Here is a 19,185-nt window from a genome sequence, read left to right as displayed (position 1 = left end):
GCTTTATACTAGCTTATGTTTTCTTTTTAAGAGCATAAAACACACCAAATAGGTTTTCTTTGATTAAAGGGACTCTAATTAAACATTGATAAATCATTTGTCTGAGCACCTGAAAACCCTCTTGTTACTAGACAGCCATGTGAAGGAGTACGTAAACTCCTGCAAAGTTGCCATTCACTGAGTGACTTCTACAGTTGATGCTTTTTCTGATTAATCTAGACACTGTGATCCAGAGTAGATTAGCAACCTTTAGCGCATCAGTTGGAAGCGACGGAGGAGGAGAAGGACCTTGGGGTACTGGTTGATAGCAGGATGACTATGAGTCGCCAATGTGATACAGCTGTTAAAAAAGCAAATGCGATTTTGGGATGCATCAGGCGGGGTATTTCCTGCAAGGATAAGGAGGTGTTAGTACCGTTATACAAGGCGTTGGTGAGACCCCATCTGGAATACTGTGTGCAGTTCTGGTGTCCCATGTTCAAGAAGGATGAATTCAAACTGGAACAGGTTCAGATCCGAGGAATGGAAAAACTGCCTTATGAAAGGAGACTCAAAGAGCTTGGCTTGTTTAGCCTGCCCAAAAGAAGGCTGCGGGGGGATATGCTTGCTCTATATAAATATATCAGGGGGGTTAACGTTAGGGAGGGAGAGGAATTATTTAAGTTTAGTACTAATGTAAGCACAAGGACGAATGGGTATAAACTGGATATTAGGAAGTTTAGACTTGAAATTAGACGAAGGTTTCTAACCATTAGGGGAGTGAAGTTCTGGAACAGCCTTCCGAGGGAAGTAGTGGGGGCAAAAGATTTCCTGGCTTTAAGACAAGGCTTGATAAGTATATGGAGGGGATGTTATGATAGGATCGTTAATTTGGGCAATTGATCTTGGATTACCACCAGATAGGTCTGCTCAATGGTCTGCGGGGAGATGTTGGATGGAATGGGAACTGAGTTACTGCAGAGAATTCCTTCTTGGGTGCTGGCTGGTGACTCTTGCCCACATGCTCAGGGTTTAGCTGATCGCCATATTTGGGGTCGGGAAGGAATTTTCCTCCAGGGCGGATTGGCAGGGGCCCTGGAGGTTTTTCGCCTTCCCCTGCAGCGTGGGGCATGGGTCGCTTGCTGGTGGTTTCTCTGCAGCTTGAGGTCTTCAAACCAATTTTGAGGATTTCAATAACTCGGTCCTGGGATAGGGGTTGTTATAAAATTGGATGGGTGGGGTTCTGTGGCCTGCCTTGTGCAGGAGGTCAGACTAGATGATCAGATTGGTCCCTTCTGACCTATGAGTCTATGAGTCTATGAGCTTTCCCTTTCAGGACAGGGTAGTTTCTGCAAACATCATTTCACAACTCAAGGTAACAGAGTAATTTAAGATAGGATTTACTTCAAATTTAGATAAGCACGTGCTATTTCTTTGACATAATCTCTTTCTCTCCCCCCCCCCCGGGGCCCCTTATTCACACCTTAAAAAGTATTAAATAAAAAATCATTAATAGAGTTGGCAGGCATCCCTGACAGGTAGCTTAAAAAAGAGGAAGAAAATTACTTAGAGGAAAAGGTTATCTCTTTAGTTTACTTGGGCTTCAAAGCACCAGTCTGAACTGCAGTTCAGGGGACTAAGTGATATCTCTAGTTGGTACCTTATGCTGTCAGGCTAGTCAGCCGGCATTGGTTTGGCCCCCTCCTTCTTAGGGAAATAGGATGATAGGGGCAGCCCTTTCTAGTGTTGTGGTGACCTAGGAAGATCATCTGAATCTTTACAGTTGCAATTCTAGTTCACTCCATCCCTTGGCACCTTCCCAGAGATCTGAGCAAAACAGGATCACCCTGATAGCATGGTCCAATCTGAGCTGAGGGTGAGTGAGCTTGACTTTCGGTCAGACTGGAAAGCCGCATCTCTTATTGGCAATTCTGTAATGACATACATCAGTAGACTACAACTGATTAATCCAATAATATTAAAAATCATGGGATTAGTAGGAGTTGACTCACAGATGTGGCCTAGCTTCCCTCTTTTGTGCAAGTACAGATGGACGGTCTTCACATGATCTATGTCCTTCAGTCATCCTTCCACTCATTCATTTAATTCTCACTGGGCTTTTTGCTGGTAAAGAATTGGGAAACTAACAATAATTTTGCTTAATTGGATAAAGGCTCACCTCTTAGCAAAAGAGTTGTCAGATTTTATTCATATAAATCCTAATTAAACTAAGGAAAAAATATTGTTTCCAGAATCTAAAGGCCTCATTCAGATAGGACAATGTGGGGGAAATGGGCCTATTTACAAAATGTATTCCTCCAGTCATTTCTATGTTGTAATGTGCACTCTGATAGTAAAATGTTCAGTTATTTTTGAGTGGATTTATCTCTTCCTATGCCTCTTTCATTTCAGTCAGGGGCATTTCACCTTCCATTTTGGAAGTAAATTTGTTTGGATTGCTACAGTACTGCAAATGGGAAGCTAATAGAAGGCTCAAGACTACCAGACTTGGTGATCTAGAGGCCTACAAATTCACTGATGCCTGTTCAAGTGTAACCTATGTAAAAATTGTCAAGCAGGAGATTGACCTTTTCCATAGGAGAGAGACCACTTTTAGGTAGGAGAAAAATATCTAACCAAGGGCATGTTTTTTTTGTTATTATAATCTTGAAAAATGGATAAGTTAAGTCTGATTTAAGAAACTCCTGTAGGAAGCCTTCATATGCCCAATGTTACAGTCCTGAAAATAGCTCAGGTCTCCCAGGTCTGGTTATACTCTGAAAAGTGACTCTTTACAATGGCAAGAGGTGCCCTGTTTGCTGTATCTCAATTATTTTTTATAAAATGCTCTTTGGTTACCACCCTCAAAAGAATATATATTCTAATTTCCAGCCCTCCAAATTCTACCTGGGATTTGAGATTCAACCTGGGTTCTTTACCTTTTTGTATATTACCACCATTACCGAAGGTTCTACGGGCTTCATTTATGCCTTTCAACTGGGTTGCACAGGTATAGCTGAGTGGTAAATAAACAATTCTATTGACAACACACAGGAAGGAATGGAATCCAGCTTTTAGCTATATTAACACTGCAGGATTAATTGGCGAGGAGAGAGTAAAAAATTATGAATCACAAAAGTAGGCAGCTGTGACTCTCTAACTACTCCCAAGGAGCAGATCTGCTGAGTAAAGAACCATTTTTACAAAGTTACTTTTCAAAATAGGACCTTTTGGTCCTTTCATTAAACAAAACTACATATGTTTTTTTTTTCTTCTTGAGATTAGAGTTTTTAGAATACAAAGCAGCACAAAGAAGTGTGAATAAAAAAGGGAATAGTTTGCATAACAGGGAAACCACAGTGTATGTAAAATAATGTGATTTCTGATTAGACCTTTCTGAATGTCCTTCATCATAAAGGTGCAGAATGTGCTAGCTGGCAGCCTATATTTAGATAAGCCCGATTTTAAGTGTGGAACACTTAGCATAGATCTGAGACGGATCAATCATAAACATGAAGCAGACAGTCTCTCATGCAAGGAGGAAAAAATACCATTAAGAGTGAAAGCAAACCTTTTATTAAGTACAAGTAGATAACTATACACAAAATATTTTGCAATAGAGCTCAGCATAACTAGTTACAGTTGTTACAAGTATGATGTAATGAAGAAGCATGAGTTTTGAGTAGACTATAATTTTTATTGTGACACTATAGGCCCCAGCTGGGATTGGGGTATGTATGAAGATCATACCTGCCCCAAAGAGTGTTCAGTCTAAACATTTGAGGACCCAGGCAACAAGTGGAGAAAAAACAAATGAAGCTAGAGGATAGGGTACTGGAGAAACTACCATATTTGGTAATGCACTGCCTGAAACTCTTAACAAGCAGACCTAGCTTCCGGTATTTGGTATATTGTATCTTAATGACTCTTTCCCTTTGATTTTATTCAGAGCTATGTTAATTTATATATATGCACCTTAATTATTGAATAGCCATATAGAGATATCCATACAGATATTTATTTTTAGTTCCTGTAGCCTCCCAGAATTCTCAAGGTTCATATTAACTGCTTTCTGCTTACTGAGAACTTATTCAGATGAGTTTAAATGGAACCAATATAGGTGTTAAACAATATTTGTATAGGAGATTTCTAACCTGCACCATGATAATAAAGGCACCAAGAATGTAGCACTACAGCATACTATAGCCTACTATCTTTGACTTTATACAACAAGTCCACAGTTTTCACTAGACATATTTAACTCATTCAGTAAAGGTCTGTACATTTAAAGAATGGAGAGGCTCTGTCAGGATTCTGACTTGCAAAGAACACAACAGAAAACAATCGTGTGCATGGTCTGGGTAAGGGGCACTCAAACAAAGCAGCAAAAGCACAATTTACACACCTTTTTAAGGTAAAGTAATTGTATAAATAATTCAAGTTTGTATCACAGAGTGAGGGCCTGATCTTGAGAGGTACTGAGTACCTGCAGCTCCCACTGAAACCATTCTCAGATTGGACCCTATCTAACCATAGGAAATAATCTTTACAACTGCTTAGGAACCTTTTGTGTTTTGAAGTCTAAATATTTACCATGTTTCTGAATGTTTAAACCGAATGCTGGGGCTTATGTTGGGAAAATGTTAATGGCCTAATACTGTTCCCACTTCCTTCCGTGGGTGTCTTGTCTATACTCTCCGATGGGTGGGTGTAAAATGAGACTCCAGGCCCCTTAATGTAAGGATGGATTCTGCACGGTGTAGATCGCCCTCGCCTGCCCCTGAAGCCACAGGAGTTGATGGCTCGGCCCCCTTGAACCGCACACGAATTCAGATGACACTATAGTGATAGAGTGAAATAAACGCCGGAAGTGTAAGCTATACATTATTGCCTTCACTATAGGCCCGTCTCCATTAAGGGTACTTTTGTTCAAAAGCTGAAATTGAGAAATAGCGCCATCTGCAGGAATTTTTCTTAACACATTTTTTAACCTTGTAACAAAGCCTGTCTTCACTACCATTGTTTGTCCGGGGTTTTTCCCCTCTGCCCTACTGAATCAAAATAAATAGACTGCTGCATCCTTGTGCACCTTTCTTTTTTAAATCACTCTGATTCAACTCGGATTTATTTTGCATTTGCTTTAAATTATAAAATAACGTTCCTGACTAATCTACACTGGGGCCCACAAATTTGTGTTTGGCACCTAGATAAACCGCTGTTCCCTAATTTGGTTTTGACAAAGCCTCTGCCTGGTTAAAAAGTTCAGATTCCTTGCTGTAGCACATAAATACTCCTCTTGTTGATGAAGGGGGGGGGGGTTGCCTTCGCTACCTGTAATACCGGCAGCAGGGTGTTACGTTTTGCATGAAACTGCAGGATTAAAAGAATCTAAGCAAATGCGGTGTGTTATTGAACCATTCTTTAGGAGAAGGCTGTAAAATGATCTTTAAGGCATAAGAGCACCTAACATTCAGACCGAAGTTCCATATCTATTCGCCTTGATAGAGAACTGATTTCAAACCCCAAACCTTTTATCTGTTTCCACTGGAGTTCTGCCCAGGTAAATGTGCCCAGGTTTTGGGGAGTCGGGTTAGAAAGGGGGCTAAGGGAGAGAAAGAACCATGTTTTTATTGGTTTTGCATTGACTTTAAGGCTCTGTGTGCTTTTCTAAGGCACATCTGTGAGAGAGAGAGCTCAGCGTGTGCCACTGGTCCCCTTCCCTCTCCCGTCACTCAGCTGTCCCCTTTCCTCCCACTCTTACTCTAGCAGCAGCTTGAAATAATTATGGTCCTGATGGATCCTTGCCTTCCAGCTTCGCTCCCAATAGTTAGTTGAATTGTTTGAGTGGATCTTAACGCTGAAGCAAAAAAACCTTGCAGGCAGTTTGCATGTACGTACAAAACCCTCTAAGGGAGAGGCGTGAGGTATAATCGTCGCCTGCCCTTCAAAGTGCTAATTCACAGAAAGCACCGGAATCGAACTCTCTTGCCCTTACAGGATTGCTGTCCGAGGTGCTGAAACCAGCGCTGGTGTTCGGACAGCTAAATGAGAGTGAACGCAATGTTCTTACTATAAAGCCTATGCAGGAATGTTCTGCTGTCTACTAGGTTGCCATTTTTCTCGCTTTACATTTTCGGCTGGAAACATGGTGCCTGCTGAACGTGGACTAAAAATACAAAGTTTGGTCTGTTTGCCTTGCAATTCTAAACAGCACTTTTCAGAACTCAGCCTGACGGACGTTCGTGCCATTTGATGATTTATTGTTTCAGTCGCTGAAACAACTCTATCTTCAGCTTGCCACTGAAAGCACTTTGGGTTCTAACAGTTTGACTTCTTCCCACTAACGAATTTGCGTTTTTCCTGAGAGTAGGTGTATAGATATTCTATTTTACTCGAAGACACAGCTTGAAAAGTCTCGCGATGTAGAAGAGCAAATGCACCCATTTCTATGTTTTGTATTAATTTCCTATAAGCAAATATATTTATTTACAATTATATAGACAATTAACTATAATGACATTATTCTGTCTCATTTTCTGTAATGAGCAAACGTTCTGTCTCATTAGTTGAAACATCATTTGAATAGTTTTCCCGAGAATAGCTGGAGCTATTAGATCCTTTCAAAGTGTATTTAAAAGATGTTTTTTGGTTCCAAATATTTTAGTTGTGTGTTCATGTCCTAGGCAGCGCGTCTTCACGGCAGAGCGATCGATCTGGGCATTTGGTGCTGTCATTCGGCAGTTTTGCTCTCCAAATCGGAGATTTTAAGGTGTTTTTTTTCCTTCTTCCAACCACCAAGTCCTTCATAAAGGATTCGTCTGAACCTTTTATGCTGCTAACATTTCTGACTGACGAACACTCATTTGACCTCCATAAGACGTTTCTTTTTCACCTTCCTGCAAATCATGTACCTGTCTTCTTTAGAGACATTCGTATCTAGTCATACGTCTAGTTACTTCAACAATTTGTAACCTACCGCTACAATCCTCACTGGAAATTGCTAGCAAATTGCTAGGAAAACATCTCCTTTAAAATGTAATGCTCTTCTTAGCCTTTTAGAGGCTAAAAACAAAACGCTTTCTGAATTGATCTATTTTTAGCAAAAGGCTGTAGGTGGTAAGTCCTGGATCTAATGAAAACATTTAAACTAAGTCATAAAAAAACAGGTGTTCCTTGTAGCCATGGTAAAGACCAAAAGATTCATCCATCTGGATCTTTGACGCCCTCTGGTGGAGACTCACAAAAATAATTACTCCTCGCTCGGGGGTTCGTAAAGAGAAAAAATGAATAGGGTATAAAATTCTGATCATAGTGAAGAGAGGGGGGTATTTTTGCTAAGCACCACTTAATGAAGACACGGTTTGAAATTATTGTTGAGAAAGCATGTGTTATATGGTAGCACAGTGTGATATGAGTTAGAACAAAAGAGACTGAAAGGAAGATAAAGTTGAGATCAAATAGCTTTCTTTTAAAGAGATGATTTTTTTAAAATCGGCTGTTTGTTGGCAGTCACGACTGCTTCGTGTTTATATAATGAACATTTTTGGTGTGTTTGAAATAATCCTCTCCGTCTCGGAAAGAACTCAATTGGTATTTTTAAAAGATGTACATCCCCGAGCGGAAGTGTCTTTCCTACTAGCCCCCCTGCCCCTCTCTGAAAACGGAGCGTGTTGAGTACGTACGGTATTACTCATAGGTTCAGCCTTTCTGGGTGCAGCTTCGTGATCTGGATTCACAAGCGAGCTATAAAGCCCCGAGGCGACCAAAACACCTACAAATAAGTCACGTTAGCCTCGGAAGGCAACACTTGACCGCGTGATTTCCAACCCAGCAAACTGACCTGGTCGATCCCCCCTCACCCCCCGCCTGTCTGCCTTCCATATTGGAGCCGAGGAGGTGGTGGCAGCGGTGTGACTCGTGCCTGCGTCGGAGCAGACCAACCGGCGATTCACGCTTTAAAAAAGCAAATCCAAGTGCTTGTGGCAAAAGGTCATCTCGAATTAAATTCCGAGGCGCATTGGTATTCCGACGTCGTTTCTGGCGGAGTTTATAAGCTGCGTCTCCCACCCAAGGTTAGAATTCCCCCGGCTTTCTGGACACTTGGAGTAAGTGTGGGTTCGCTCGCTCTCCTCCGCGGTAAGTCTCCTTTAAACTAGATTATGTTATTCAAGCCTTCAGGAGGCTCTTTCGGAATGGGGCGCTTTTAACAAAACCATTGTTGTGTGGCTGCCCTGCCCAAGGAGAAATAATAGGTATTTTGAGACAGCCGGTGCGGTAGACTGTTGGGCTAACCTGTTACTTCACTTCCAGGCATTGTCCAGTGAGTCCCTCTGCTTTAGGATTTAGGATAGCTTGGTTGATTGTGATTTTTTTTTTAAATAATGTACCATTTACCCGTTTACCATTGAAATCACTGGCCCGTTGTATTTACACGCTGGTTTTAATCCACGCAGTGAAAATGAATAACAAGTATTATTGGCTGGGGGAGGGGTAAGAGGGAAGGGGCTTCTTAATTTACTGGACCATGATTATCTTTCTTGAATTTTTCTGGATAAAATAAATCAGACCCAGCCATGGATGGGGACAATCAGATAAGCGAGCCATTGATTCTGAGGTTCTCGATCAGCGAACCAAAACTGGTTATTGGAATGCAATGTCCGCCTGTAAGGAACTTAACAGCTGGCTGAGAACAAGGGTTGGTCCATAAAAGGTGGCTCTTACTGTGATCACCTTATTTAGCTACCTACCCCTATATAGCATATAAAAAATTAAGCCAAAGCTTAAATGTGAATGTCATGGTAAATCGTGCGTATGTTTGAACGTGCATCTACGCACACACATGAAGACATGCATATAACACACATACCGCTACAAAGGCAAAAAATGTGCCTTTGTTACTGGAGGCAGATCTGAAGATGTATATATCAATCCTTCCTGAATATTTTTTTATTTAGTCTGATGAATATTTCAGGGATTAGATGATAAAACACAGAATCGCAGCAAGAATTCTGTTGAGATTGTAGGTCATTTTGACTGATAATTTAAAAGTCTGTTTTATAAGTTGGTTTCAATTTGACATGAGCCATAATTGCCCTCTTCAGTGGCCATTGATATAATTACGATAGACTTCATGGTCTGCTAAATCCATCATTCCGCACAGGATATAGCGCTTCAACATCCAGCAAAGAAACGATTTAGCTCTTCAGCCTGTCGAAGCAATTTCTAATTGCCATGTTTCCATGTTAGCTGTTTTAAAACTAAATAAGTGTCCGCGGCGCGCCTTCCGTGATCTTTCCTTTTCATCGCTTTGTTTGTGAATATTTTTGCCTGGCTAAGAAACGTCGTGATAAGGACTCTTCTACTCGAGATGCAACCCTTTGTGCAGGCTTTCCCAGACACTGTCACTTCGCGAGGAGTTTAATTGCTTATTATTGGCTGCAGAATCACACCTTGACTAGTTAATCTAAACAGGACTCGCGTTTCATCCTTCCAGGAGACCAGATCTCTAAAGCCGCCTTTTCTTTCCTTCCAGTAAATTCTTTACTGTCCACCCACCAGAGAAATATTGAAGGAAAATACGGGACCAAAGGACTTTGACTTTCTGAAGTGATGGCATCCTCTGCTCCATCCTCCTCCAACGCCAATCAGGACTCCAACCCCACTAATTTACGACCCACAAGTAGGTTTTAGTCTTTCTCCTCGTTTTAAACCTTTTGGATGCTTTATCGTTTTAGCATGGCACTTCCGTGAGACCAAATTTGCCACAAAACGACAAAGCTGAAAATCCTTGTTCCATGCCTTTAAACTAGGTGTGGAAAATGCATTATAGAAATATTCCATCTTTCTGGTGTTTTAAAATCAGAGGCTGGTCCTTAGATTTTTCACTAATTTTCTAAGGATGCCGAAAAGCCTCAGCTTCAGTCATGTTTGGTTTTACAGGCACATTTTGGGAGATTTAGAAAATAAACTAACTACTCAAATGGCTGGAAAATCTAGATTTTTTTTTAAGACGACTGAATTGGTTAGAGGGTGAAACTAGACCTGGCGTGTGAAGTGTGTTCCAGACTTGCATTTTATATTGCTAATGCTATAGCTTCCTTTTTGCTTACACTGAAGCCTATAATCAACTGAAATTTGGATGCTAATTGTAGCTTTTCAGAGCTCTGTATCCCTAATTGCTCCGAATTTGCCTTGAGTTATTGAGGTGTGAGTGGGAAGCAGATCTGGTGCAGGTGGATGGAGAATCGTTTTATAGATTTGCCTAGACAATTCAGACAATCAACTACCGAAAGAAAGGGGGGGAAAGCTCGATGACATAATCACCGGAGACAAAGAGGGGGGAATAGTAAGAAAAAAAGCTTGGCAGGCACAGTAATGCGAGGAATAGCTTTTACCCTGAAAGGGCTGCCTGGGCTATGAGGCATGAACATCAGAGTCATTATTGTGATTATTCTGCAACTGGAAAGAATGGGTGGGGGGCACACAAAATGCAAAAACCCACTGGAAAACAGTTCATTTGTGTGAGGCTTGAGGTGGGGGGGGCGGGTAGTCTTTTGCTGAGATGTCAGGACTAAAATCGGATTAATCAGACATTTAGTTTAATGAAGAAATAACCTATTAATGCCAGCAACACAAAATCCCATTTTCTCTCTGTATCTACGTTAGATTAGCAAACAATTGTTAGGGGACAACCTGACAGGGTTTAAACTTAAAAAATAATCACGCAGGGGGGCACTTAACGAAATTCTCCATCTAACCAAAAATCCACAGGCTAGAAATAGCCCAGGAGTGCAGAGCTCCCTCAGCCGCTTGAGCCGGTCCTCCCCACACTGCTGTTTTCTCAGCCGCCTGGGCACTGACTGGGGAGGGCCGCCATGTCCCCGGAGCCGGTGCTTTTCTGCCCCTGGCTCCCTTTGGCCATGATCTTGCTGTCAGGCTCCATCTTATTCTAGCCCTTAGTTGCCTTCGGCTGCCTGAAGTGTCAGAGGGGTTTTTTCCAGGCTGTCACTCTCTCCTCTCCTGGGTCCGCCTCTGACCCCTCCAGCCCCGCACCTTTTCCCTCCTGGCCAAGCCAGTCTCCTCCCCTTAGCTGAGGTCACCTCGCCCGCAACCTCCGGCCTTGCGGTCCTGCGCCTCTGCTCTGGTGCTGCCCAGTCTGTTCCCCGTCCCCGCCTCAGCCTCTGCCCAGCCCCTCCTCTCCTGCTCGCGCCTGCAGCCCCGGCGAGTCTCTGCCTCTCCCCCTGGCCCCCCCGTATTCCCCAACCCCCTCGCCCTTCAGAGCCCCCCCTGCCGCCCCTTTCCTGGGGTCACCTCCCCTGCCTATTCTGCAGCCGGCCTCAGCCTGGAGCGCCCTGCCGCCCCCTACCGGCAGGAAGCCGCGGGGGCACCGGCGGCGGGAGACCAGAGGCTGCGCAGCCGATCCCGCCTGTGGCGGGGCGCTGAGAGGCAGCTGGCGGAGCTGGGCCGGGCGGGCTCACTCTCTGCACGTCTCTCCCGGGCGCCGGGCTGGGGGAGGGTCAGGTCGCCGGGCAGCGCTGGGGTGAGGCGTGGCCCCGCCTGCCCCAGGCCCAGCTCCGCTGCTCCTTCCCCGCTGTGAGCGCTCAGCCCGGGGCCCGCACCCCGCACCCTCCCGCCCTGAGGGCTTGGCGCGCTCCGCGCCCCCTGACGGCGCCTCGGGGCGGCTCCTGTGGCCGTTGCAAACACCCGCCTGTGGGGGGCCAGCAGGCGGGACCCGCCCCTCTAGCCCCAGCCCCCGCAGGGTTTCCGTGACGCGGGGAGACCTCGGTCTTCGTTCGTTAGCGGCCCCGGGCCCTACCTCCGGGGGTGGCCTGGCTCCGTTACCAGAGCCCGGCGGCTTGTGAGTGGCAGACACAGCGGGCTCAGTCCCCCGGGGCTCTCCCGGCCTCGCGGCGAGTAGCGAGGGGGTCCCGGGGACCAGCTCCGAGTCCGGCCCCACGGCGGGCGCGGGCGCCAGGGCAGGCGGCGCGGTGGGGTCCGTCACTGCTCAGGACTCGCCCTGACTGTGGGGCACGTGTTACACCTCGACTGCTTATTCCGGTTACTGACAGGCGCCAGCGATCAGCGCCCATCGCTGCCCACCCCCCAGCCGAAGCTCTGCGAGAGGGGGCTTTGCTAGGGGAAAGGCTGGGCCCGTTTTCTCCATACCCCTCTCGGTGTTGTTTTCTGGGGGCGGGGGGTAGCTTGCCTGATCTCTTCACCCCAAACCGCCTGCGTCATCTTAGCGCCCGTGACCACAGGATCGCGCCCTGCGAGGAAATAGATCAAGGCAACTGGAAAGGAACTGCTTATGGTACCGTGGAAATATACCAGCCACTTATGCGTTGTGGCTGCCTGGCACTGTAGGGGGACAGCAACCTCCTGGTGGCTGAATGTCGGGCATTCAAACCACTCACGCTGACAAACGCTAGGCAAAGAGAAATGGGACTATGCCAATGATTGCTTCTTCTGTCCTCCCTCTCCGCCCACACCCACACGCCCATCCCCAGTGCAGCGGTGAGCCCTGCTGGCAGCGCGCTGTCTGAAAGCACAGCCCGGGGGTGGGGTTGAATGAAGGGGCGGCTGGAAAGTGGGGAGCAGAAGCAGAGAGAAGACGTGAGGCGCACTAATGTGCTTCCCACTGTCAGTCTGGCGGAAGCTTATTCATGCAAGTCCGATTAAGTAGCCAAATACTATTTTTCACCCAATTAATTCCTGAACTCTTCCAGGACCCCATTTCATGCCAGTTTATTTTAAGCTGCCATTTTGTTGGAGGCAGACCAATAAATTATTAGATGTTCAGGTGCCAGATGCCTTTTATTGATGGGCTGGTGTGACGTTTCGGTGGTACTGCGGATTTTGAGAGAGTCAGCTCTGCCCTGGGTGACTCCAGACGCCAGTCCAACACACACCAGGCGCTTGGAGCCCTTTTAAAATGGAGATATCTGAAATTCTCTGTACACTTCAAAGGGCAGTGGATGAGGGTGCAAAGGGAGGAGATAGGCAAGAGGGGGAGAGGAGGAGTGTATATTATATTGATGTGGGGGGATTTTATTACAATATAACAGCAGATGCCCCCCAAATTGAAGTGTCTGGATCTCAAACCCTAGTGCCTGGCTTCTGTATTATGTGAATCTGTCTTTTGTTTTAGCTTACGACACCTGGTGTGATGTGGCTCATGGATGTACCAGAAAAATTGGTCTCAAAATATGTGGTAAGTGCAAAGACGCTGTCCATAGTTCTCAATGTGCATTTGTGACCCTTTGACCCCGTCTACGCCTGGGAGTTTCTTGTCAAACAGAACGCTCTCTCCTGGTGTGAAGCATGGCTGAGAGAGGGAAGCTTTAGTAAGCCATGTTCTTTGTATTCAGATAATTCAGCAAAGGGAACAAAATGAGAAGAGATGTGCCTCCTCCCACTGCGAGCCTAAGCGACGCAGCCCCACGCCACCCCCCAAACTCATTTAGCAATCCGATTTGCTTTTAGTAATTCGTGGGAGGCTGCGTGAGCGCCGCTCTTTGCGGACTCTTCCGCCCTCTGCTGTCAGAAGTGAGCAATGGCAGCGCAGGGCTTGGAGGCGCAGCACCGTCCTAACTCGGTCTAGACACAATGAAATCCCGGGTTATTTTACACGACCCCCTTGTGCTCGAACCTGCTCCAGTTGAAGTCAATCGGAGCGCTCCCATCGACGTCCCTCGGAGCAGGTCCGTGGCTCAGAGCGCCGCTTCACGCAGCTTTTCATCCCGGAGATTTTCTGAACCATATTTAAAAGCATTTTTTTCAGCACCGAGGTTGAGAGAAAGTGGCTGAGTCTGTGTGGGACTGTGGCTGGGAAGATGAAAGGGGCGTGGTGGTGGTGGTGGTGGTTACCGGTTCCAGGACTATTTGATCTGCTAAAAGCGAAGCATTGTCTCTATGCTGCTTCTTTATGAGAAGAGCTTTGAGGAGCTTGGTAGCTCAGCGTGGTCTCCTGTCTGATGACACAGTTCCACTGAGCTGGGGAGAGGGCTAGGAGAGGCGAAAGGGGCAGGGGCTGGCACAGAACTTGTGGAAGCTTAATGAGCCTGAGGGAGCGGCCAGAAGGGCGGCTGTGAGAAACGAGCAGAGTTTTTGCCACATCTCACTGTCTGAAAATTTTCAACCTTATCAGGCCAGAAAATACGGATCTCCTGGGGGGAAAAGATTAACGAGAGCCTTATTAAACGGCAATTCGTCACAGCGCTGTGTCTGGGAGATAGTGCTGGCAGCCAGTCAGCGTGCAGGCACATGAAATGAAGGAAAGGAAACAAATATACAATCAGATTGCAACGTTACAGCAAGAGATTCATTTACAGATAACAAGCTGTCTTCGCCTCTCCAGATTTCTTCATAGCGCCCTCCCTTTTGAAGACAAACAGTCTGATCTTTATTATCTGATGCCAAGCTATCATTCCTTTTACGCAGCATTTCCCCCGTTATGAATAGGAATTATTTTCTCCCCGTTCTCAATTACCTTTTACTAAGAGGACCATTTTAGTGTGTGTGAAATGGGCGGTGAGAGCGTTTAATCAATGCAAAGAACTATTTAAACTCCTTTTTCCCTAATCAAAGCTCATTCGCTAGATGCTTTGTTACTTGGAAGTTTGGATTCAGGAAAATTTAGGTTGCAATTTTTTTAACCCTAGTTCTACTAAGAAGTTGCATTGGAACCCAATGGTGCTATTAACGCGTAGCCGTTTAGTTCTATAAATAGCCCCTGATCTGGGTTTAATGGACCGTTCCCCTACGGGTCCCTTCAGTGTCTGGAGCTATGGGCTTATTCATCATCGTTTTAATTTAGCACGGCAAGCAGAACTGATAAAGTAACGCAACGCTGGGTTTGTTCCATGTTGCTAGACTACCAGGGTTATGAAGGGATATCGCAGCACCACACAATGTAGGTGTTAAATAAAATAAACTGAAAATGAACAGTCCCACCATGTTGGATCTGAAGAAGGAAAAGGACTGTTGGGGGGAATTCAGACCAATAACCATCTGGTTTCCAAGCAAGCAAACAAACCCGAATTAAAATGACACTGTATTGCATGAGTGCTTACTTTTAATTTTTAGTACTATATATTTTATTACTCTTTTCTGCTTTATACTAAAATGATACACTAGATACTAATGATAATACAGGGTAATTCATCTAATAAAGTGATTTATTTAACTCAGCACACGTATAAGTACACACACACAATTAATCGCACAGCTCTATAGCTCAAACACAGTAATAAAAAGTTACCCTTGGAAACTAAATAGCGTAAACTCTTAATGCTGCCAAGTACCTTTTCTTAATTACAGCTATTTAGAAATATGACATTTGAATATTTACAGTTGATTCCTCTTAATTCTACACAATATTGTTTCAGAGCCTAAATATCATGGAAATACAGTTTTGCAGTAAACCTGACACCAGTCGCTTGTCTGTCAGGCAGAACTGCTTTTTTTTGAAAACCATTAATTTTGAACGCAGACTTTAAATAAGATTCAAAACAGGGTTCAAAGCAAAAGCAAACACGTGAGCAATGTATCGGTCTTTAACAATATTTTTGTATATCGTGTATTTTAATTTTTTACCAACTACTTGTCCAAGATTTATGCGATGTATCTTCCCTTAAATATGTCAGTCTGCCCTCTTATCTAATTAAAAGCCACAATCTGAAGGGAAAAATACCTTTTATAAGCAAATGTATTTTAAATGGATTGATTAATTTTCATTGATAGCAAAGTTCTCTGGCAGTGCTCAGATGTTTTACTATGGCTATAGTCCATTTATAATCTTTCAATTTGACCCACAAAAATAAGTGTCTTCCCCAAACTGCTATCATTGCTGAACGGGCCCCGTTCTACAAACACATGATTTTACTCCCATTGAAATCAGTGGAACTACTCTGCTGAATAAAACTGTTCAGATGCGTCTGTGTAGTGCGATCGGGCGCAGTCTGCTTTCACTGCTGATGATAATACTCTACAAAATAGCAAGCAATACGGTACGGTGGAAATTTCGAAGGCGCCTAAGTGAGTAATAAGACGCATAAGTTTTACTGAAAGTCAGTGAGACTTTTGCTCATGACTCATCTAGGCGCTTTTGGAATTAACACCCCTGGGAGATATTGGTTTATGATGCATCTAGTACAAATGATTTATGTGTGTATGGAGGTACTATGGTGTTGTGGTTAAAGCACTGGACTGGACATTAGGAAATCTGGATTATAGCCCTCATTCTGAAGTCTATGTGATCTGCAATGTAAATTCTATAAAAGATGGTTTTATGCACACTATCCATTCCCCCTTCAGAGTGCAAATGCTATTGTTTCCTATCCATTTTATTTGTTATTAAGCCTGAGATTCAGGACTCTAGTTCTGTCCCTTCTGGTACATTCCTGAGAAAAGTAGCTTTTAAAAATTCTGTCCATGCAAAACAATGAAAATAACTCGCAGTTTAATTTCTGAGTGTGTAGCAGTTGCTAATAAGGGCTTTCGTCTTCTCAGCTAGACGACAAATAGCATGGACAGTAATTTATTCTCCGGTGCTTCCACTGTCTCTCCAACATAATTCTTAATTTAAATTCATAAGTGGGATACAGATATTTTAACATTTTGATCTATTCATGTGTTTACCCTCAGGCATAGAAACAGCCTTCAAGTAAAGCCCTAGCATGGCTACTCTTTTCTGCATTCCGATGAACTAGTTAGGCGTCTATAAATCACCAGTTCCTAGAAGATGCCCAGGGGAAAAAAAGTAGACGCTGAAGAGAAATTGTTGTGCTGTTCTCGGCCAATCAGAAAGCAGTAGACCATTCTATTATTGGTGCAGCTTTTAACCACTTTGGTTCCCCTTGTGTTCTACATTCACAAAGTTCCATTAAAATAACATTGTGGTCGAGGCGAGCTCCACAAAGTAAATAGGTATACCTACAGGCAAATAAACTTAAAGCATCAACAGCCCCTATATTCAGTCCTGTGGTATCTATGCCCTCAAACCAGCCTTTTCTTTTGTAGGTTCTCAATAAGGCCAGATGGTCATATCCCATGTGATCTATAAATAGGTAGCAATGCTCCAATTTATAGTCCTGAGCCTGAGTCAAGCAAAATACCCATTTATTTCTCTGAAAGCTTTGGATGAGCAAAAAAAATACAAGACGAGGCCCCCAAGTTGGCTACAAAGTAATTATGGAAACTCACCTCGGAGCATGAGTCTCACATCTGGGAGTACAACCGTGTTCTCAGTGACTTGTATCGTTAACCAGCGCTGCGAGATTTTCTGCTAAATGGGAATCAAGACTATAAAAGCCCTAGTACATTATGGTTATGTGCGAAAGTGGAACTGTCACTTACTATTAATAGTCATGCATCCGACGAAGTGGGTATTCACCCAGGAAAGCTCATGCTCCAAAACGTCTGTTAGTCTATAAGGTGCCACAGGACTCTTTGCTGCTTTTCCTATTAATAGTTCAATTGCTTTGTTCCGGAATTAATCTCGTTTGCCTTTATTCACTTTAGATTAATTAGATAACAACATAGACCGAGGTGCTGGGGAACTTTCTTAAATATGTCAAAGGAAATATTGTTGTCTTTTAATTTGGACAAGGACTCTGGTTCCATCTTCTTGGTATGGTGATACCACCACCGAGATCAATCTGAGCACTGAAACATTGCGACCACCAAGGAGAGGCAACTAAGTGTTTGCCAGCCATACCAATCCCTTTAGCATCTAGACAACTTCTCCAACCATCTTAAATACAATCGTCTGCCTTCCGGTGATAGTTGCCATCTTGTCTGTAATTCAAGATCTGCCCCTCAGTTTAGTACTGGAAATATTTTAAATCTATGTTTATTTTCACGCTATAATATTAACGCCATTGAGGGTATGCAACAGTGAGAAATCGCTGTATTTTTTTTTCAGAGCCGTTGTTCTTTTTACAGGACTTCTTGCACTAAATATTTCATTTGTTGTTTATATGGAAAATAGTATGCTTCCTGAGACAGAGCATACACCCGGTATAACACACGCCTACTTTGTTATGCTGCAACCTGTTTCTCTTTATTAGAGGATCATTTACTCATAAGGTTGCAGCAGTTAGGTGGGTTATTTGTTTGTTTTTTGTTTGTTAGTTTATAAGAAATAATTTTATTTTTAGTACCTGAACAGCTCCTCTTACTATGCACTAGATCTGAGACACCCTTATTTAATTTTCCTGAAGTTTCCGGATTGGAGGTTCGTGCTCTTAAATGCATGGGGTAGCGGTGGGAGGATGAGAAATGCCATCTAGAACCGGTGGAGGTGATCATCAAATGGTAGTCAAAAGTACAATGACTATCTGGGGCCAGCCTTGTAAACCATGGGATAGTAACCCTCAATTATGAGAGTAATCCTGTTGATTTCATTTGGCTGTTCGGATTACTCGTGCAGTGAGGGTTTGCTGTAGTGCATCCACATTTTTGTGTTGGTTTTATCCGACAAATTCCTTCTCTATCTTTGAAACTAAAATGAAGAACTTCCAAGACCATCAATTAAATTACTCTGTAGCCAATGTGTTCACTGTATCATCCAGTTATTGTGTTATTAGTGTTATGGTAAACTCTGACTCATACGCTATTTCATATGCATAACAAAGCAGCAGAGATTATTTTTCACTCTGTTGACATTGAAACTGTAGCAACAGGACCTAAATCCATTATGATTTAATACTGAATCATTAAATTCAATGTAAATAAACAAGGCTACCACTTCCTCTTCTCCGTATTTTGCGCTCCAAGTATGCTAAACCGTTCTGTAAAAGGAACTCCAGAGCCTGCGGATTTACTACGCAGCAAATTATAGCAGAATCCTCTCCACACACACACACACCTGTATTCAAGATGTATCTGCAATTTTCAGTTTGCAAAAGTCTAAATCATGAAGGATATTTCAGTTGTCAGCCCCCCATAGCGTTTATCTATGAGAGATTAAACCTCTAGCTAGTAAAGTGGTGGCTGCGAGCTCAGAGGGGCAGAAGGGGAGCCTTTCAGTCTAAGGCCAGCCAAGGGAAATGGACAGAACGGAACAAGGAAAACAGTTACAGTGTTGGCTTTTCCTACGCGCAGTCTTTCTCCTGAACTCGGAACACAAAGTGTGGTTGGTTTTGATGGATTCAAATTTGACGGTAAAGGTTTTTTTTCAAGTGTCAAGGCTCGAGAAGCTGGTGG

General features: G+C 43.8%; 1 protein-coding gene across 5 annotated transcripts in view; it reads left to right on the top strand.

The window, feature by feature from the left end:
- The window catches only part of GAD1 (glutamate decarboxylase 1), a 51,518-nt gene that overhangs the window by 4,018 nt on the left and 28,315 nt on the right, over window positions 1-19,185 (top strand). For 4 of the 5 annotated variants that reach the window (XM_030579311.1, XM_030579309.1, XM_030579312.1 and 1 more), the window contains 2 exons: window positions 9,512-9,658; window positions 13,127-13,189. In XM_030579311.1, the coding sequence (XP_030435171.1) occupies window positions 9,589-9,658; window positions 13,127-13,189 (133 nt within the window). In that variant the 5' untranslated portion in view covers window positions 9,512-9,588. Of the gene's footprint in view, window positions 1-1,223; window positions 8,116-9,511; window positions 9,659-13,126; window positions 13,190-19,185 lie in introns of those variants that run through there. The other variant, XM_030579308.1, reaches the window with a different exon arrangement.

Source organism: Gopherus evgoodei, chromosome 11, assembly GCF_007399415.2.
Source record: "Gopherus evgoodei ecotype Sinaloan lineage chromosome 11, rGopEvg1_v1.p, whole genome shotgun sequence".
Classification (NCBI taxonomy): domain Eukaryota; kingdom Metazoa; phylum Chordata; order Testudines; family Testudinidae; genus Gopherus; species Gopherus evgoodei.
This window is presented reverse-complemented; position numbering and strand designations above follow the sequence as displayed.